The sequence below is a fragment of the Austrofundulus limnaeus genome, unplaced genomic scaffold, assembly GCF_001266775.1.
Source record: "Austrofundulus limnaeus strain Quisiro unplaced genomic scaffold, Austrofundulus_limnaeus-1.0 Scaffold516, whole genome shotgun sequence".
NCBI lineage: Eukaryota > Metazoa > Chordata > Actinopteri > Cyprinodontiformes > Rivulidae > Austrofundulus > Austrofundulus limnaeus.
The window spans coordinates 301,723-306,396 of NW_013952918.1; the positions used below are offsets into that span (position 1 = coordinate 301,723).

General features: G+C 48.3%; 1 protein-coding gene across 2 annotated transcripts in view; it reads right to left on the bottom strand.

Moving 5' to 3' along the window:
- Positions 1 to 4,674, bottom strand: part of LOC106530398 (probable cation-transporting ATPase 13A3) — a 34,924-nt gene that overhangs the window by 7,266 nt on the left and 22,984 nt on the right. For both annotated transcript variants that reach the window (XM_014026000.1, XM_014025999.1), the window contains exon 6: positions 4,287 to 4,375. In XM_014026000.1, coding sequence (XP_013881454.1) covers positions 4,287 to 4,375 — 89 coding nt within the window. The remainder of the gene's footprint in view (positions 1 to 4,286; positions 4,376 to 4,674) is intronic.

Below are 4,674 nucleotides of genomic sequence, written 5' to 3' on the forward strand. Positions count from 1 at the left end.
ATATACGACAGGTCTGGACCACTCGTAAATTTTGTTCGTATCTGAAAAAAATCTTAGAATACAAAAACATTGGTGAATGCCACAAATTCTCATAAATCACTCGTACGCACAACTTAAGAACAAATCTGTGCGTACGAACGGTTCTTGCATGAGGCCCAATGTTCTTATAATTAGCAAATTTTTACTAAATTTTAAATTTAAATGTTACAAAAAGATATTTAAATATTAAATCCTAAATCTAAATATTTAAATCTAAATGTAAAAATTAAAGCTTAAACATTTAGGTATTTTGGAAGAGGAGAAGCTCTCGGTTTACCGATGGGTCTACTTCCTACCCACATCTATTGTCACAAGCTTTGGGTAGTGACCGAAAGAAGGAGATCATTGGTATTGTAACCCCAGATTCTATGAGTATAGGCGCAGCCCTTAAATGCTATCGCTATTGGGTTTATCCCTCGCGCGCATGCACAGCACTGAAAACTTGTAGTCCACACCCACCTGCAGCGTCGGCCCGCCTCGGTCTGCATAAATAGCGCCATGAACCGAGGCTCAACTCCCTAGTAGCTTTTTCTTCAGCTAAGGGAGCCAGTGAGGCCCAGATCTTAACCTATAATACCGCCAAACTGCAGTCATCCTGAATTTGGAGACAGGATGGGGCCACAGACAGGGCTGACAGGTCAAGTCTGACCTAAAGGCTAGGAAGTCTGACTTAAAGGCTCGAATGGTGCTTTTGTCAGTGCGCGCAAAACCAATGCTAAATCCCACTATGGAACAAATGTGCGTGACACGGGTCTACTGTATGTCTGTGCACACCTTTTAGGAAACGTTTTGTCAGTGGATGATTAAAAGCAGTTCTGTCACCGTAGCCCTCATGCCATGAGGAGATGGCTGCGATGTATGTCTGTTATGTGCTGAAAGCCAATTTTCTGTCCGTCAGCAGCTGGAGGAAAGATAAAATGCAGGGCAGTGGGCACAAAACTGGATCCACCCTTTTTTCAACATACCAGCGCTGGAAAGCTGACCATTTAGATGTGTAAGATGCCATAGTAGAGGCAGCTAGCATGCCTTGAATGGTGCGCACCACATCTTCAGGAAGGCCCAGCTTCTCTAAGCGCTCCTGTTCAGTGGCCAGACCCAGAGATGCTGACCGATCAGCGGGAAGTTCCTGATCGCTCCTCCTGCCTGTAGGAGAGCATCTTCCTGCCATGGTACCTGCCACGGGTGGTCCGATAACAGCTGCTGCAAGCTCGGGAACCATGATGCACCTGTGTGCTCTGGAGCCACCAAAATCACTCTCAGCTGTTGCTCCCGAATCCGGTCCAAGAGGAGCGGAATCAGCGGGACTGGAGGGAAGGCAAACAGCTGTTTGTTTGGCCAGGACCTGTGCACGAACACATCCACTCCCAGTGGTGGTTCGTCTTGAGGACTCAAACAACCAGAGTTCACACTGGACGTTTTCCCGTGCAGCGAACAGGTCCACCTCTGTATGCCGAACTTACTCCAGATTTGAAGAATCCGATCCGGATGGAGACTCCAGTCCCCGTCCTGAGGACGCCCCCGGACATTACGTCCGCTCCTCTGTTCAGGACACCGGGTCTGATGGAGCGTAAATGTGTATGTGCCCAACACAGCAGCTGTCTGGCTGGGAACAGCAACTGCGCTAAGCACACACACCCCTGGCGGTTTATGTAAGCAGCTACCACCTTGTTGTCTGTGTGGATCAGAACATGCTGGCCCTGCAGCAGTGGATCAAAGTGTTGAACCACCATCCACACTGTGAGGAGTTCTAAGACATTTATGTGGAGAGACATGTGGGTTGTCCACTGTCCTCCCACCGCTTAGGACAGACACTTCCCTCCCCACCCTGAGAGGGGCGCGTCGCTGAACACAGAAACATGAGATGTCGCTCTGCTCAGAGGGACTCCTTCTAACAGACTGTATGGGTTTCCCCAGTGTTCAGATCCCCTCCCACTGACAGTGAAATTGAGATCATTCGTCGCTTTTGATGCACTGGGTCAAGCAGGAGACGACTGAACCATCTCTGTAGGCGTCTCACATGAAGCAAGCCCAGTGGAGCCACTGCATGTGTTGCTGACATCATGCCCAGCAGGCACAGGATTGTCAGAGCTTTCACCAAGGTGTGCAGTTTGACATGTCCCAGCAGCACTGTCAGAGTGTCTTTTCTCTGCTGTGACAGCTGCGCTCTCATGGTGACTGAGTTTAGCTCCAACCCCAAGTGAACAATCAGCTGGGCTGGAACGATAGAGCTCTTTTCCCAGTTTATGGAAAAACCCAGGTCGAGCAGATAGACATCAGGGGTTCCATTTGAATCTCCGCTGCCTTTTTGGAGCGAGCTAGCAATAGCAGGTCGTCCAAATAAAACAGAATCCTCATTCCTGCTGAGTGGAGTGGCTGCAGGGCTGTTTCCACTCATTTGGAGAAAGTGCGTGGTGCCAGCGAATACCCAAAGGGCAGTCGGTTGTAGTAGTACTGAGCCTTGTGAAATGGAAAATGCAGGAAATTCCTGTGCTTGGGAATTATGGGAATGTGGAAGTATGCGTCCTTCAGATCTAAGGAGGTGAACCAGTCGTCCTGGTGAACACATTCCAGCAGTTGCCTGATTGTCAACATGTGAAACGGTCTCTCCATAATGGACATGTTGAAGAGGGACAGATCCAAGATGGGTCTCATCACTCCCGTTTTCTTTGGGACCAGGAAATATCGTGAGTAAAACCAAGACTTTCCCTCCCCGACAGGGACCTTGGAGATGACGTCCTTCGACAGTAGGTCCCGTAGTTCGGCTTGAAGAGCTAGATCCTGCTGTGGGAATGACAAGGTTGTCTCCAGGATTTTGTTGAACCTCGGGGGTGCTGCTGCGAACTGCAGCGAATACCCTCGACTGATCAAGCGGTCCATCCATTTGTTCATGGAACAACGCTGGCGCCACGCTGCGCAACGTCCAAGAGCGGGCGAGCAGACATCTCCTGTGACGTAGTTAACCCGTATGGGGGAAATAGTGGAGCCCCTACCGCCGTCACTCAGGGGAAAAAATGAGTGACCCATGGGGGGCTCCGAGTGAAAGGGCTGACCGCTCTCATCAGCTGCGTCCCCCTGACCAGATTCACTGTCTGAACTGGCCAATTGGAACTGGAAGTTGCATTAAAACTCTGTGTTGTGTTTCCTTTGTTTTACGCATGTGATAGGCAGGAGAAGAACGTGAGGAACCCGTGTTCACACACCCAACACTGCGTGCTGGTGTGGGCTCATGAGTGGGAAGAAACACAGAAAGCAAGATTGGTTCAGTGAATGAGAGCTTGTAGTGTTTAAACTTTACCACCCCCCACCGGGGCCCCCCTCTGGAGCCAGGCCTGGAGGTGGGGCACAATGGCAAGCGCCTGGTGGCCGGGCTTTTACCCACGGAGCCCGGCCGGGCTCAGCCCGAAGAGGAGACGTGGGTCCCCCTTCCAACGGNTTTGTTTGTTTGTTGCAGTGCTGTTTATAAGTGCTTGTGTGACCATGGGCGGCAAGTTTGTCCAAAACCTCCCAGGATATATGCTCGGCTTCATCTCCTTCACCTCTCTCCAGAAGTTCTGCCTTTCCCAAGGTTTGCACATGTAACACCTTTCCTCTGTCCATCAATCCCAGAGCTAATCCAGGGGCAGCATTCTGCTGACCTCAAAATCATACGCCTGCTGTACTCTCTTCTACCCAGAACCATCAGAGAGGAGGTACAAACTGCACAGCTGAGTGTGGTTCTGTCTGGTTCTGTGTGGTTGGAACCTGGAGACACATTCAGCAGAAGCTGAACCGATCAAAAACACAGCAGGTGCGCCAGTGGAGAAGTGCTGGGACAGTGAGTGTTGCCCAGTGATGTAGCTCCATTTGCTTTCTGTCACGTCAACCCAAAGAATTGTGGGAATTGTATCTTAAATAAAACCATGAGCCAGAAGGACAGTCAGCTAGAGTATATACTCTCTGAGAACAAACTGTTATCTGAGGGGGCTGTTAACTTACAATGGTTCTACATTATATTAACTTGAGACAGCTTTCTCCCTCTGCTGTAAAACATAATGATGATCAATACTTGATAAAATAATTCATTTAGCTCTACTGGATTTTTCCATTTAGAGAGCAGAAATCTGCACTGAGTTCAAAAAGTTGGCAAAAGCCCAAACGAGAAATTTAGGTCTGCAGTTAGCGCTGCAGTTATTTAGGGGACTAGCGCCCACCACTGCCAGGACAACTGACATCCAGGAAGAACAAAGAGCAGAAAACGTAAAGTTTACCTCAAGAAATCTGTCTATGGCAGGGACAGGATACAGCATGATGAAGAGGAGGAAAGAATACAGCCCAGCGCAGGACACCATGAACGGCCCTTAAAAAAAAGATTTGGATAAAAGGGAATAGTTTGGACATTTATAAGTATGATTCTGCAAAAACAAAACAAAAAAAAAAAACACACAGTTACAAACAATTACTATCTTGCCTGTTGTAGATATATTTTTGACCTCAGTTTGAAGAAAAGGTTTAGGTCTGACAGCACTGAGCTAACGGCTAGTCTGAACACAGCTTAAAACAACTCCAACCTTCAAAAGTTTCATAAACACTTAAATCAGTTTCATGTTACAAACTACAAACAGGTTTACAGACTGGAGAGGATACATACATTTATAT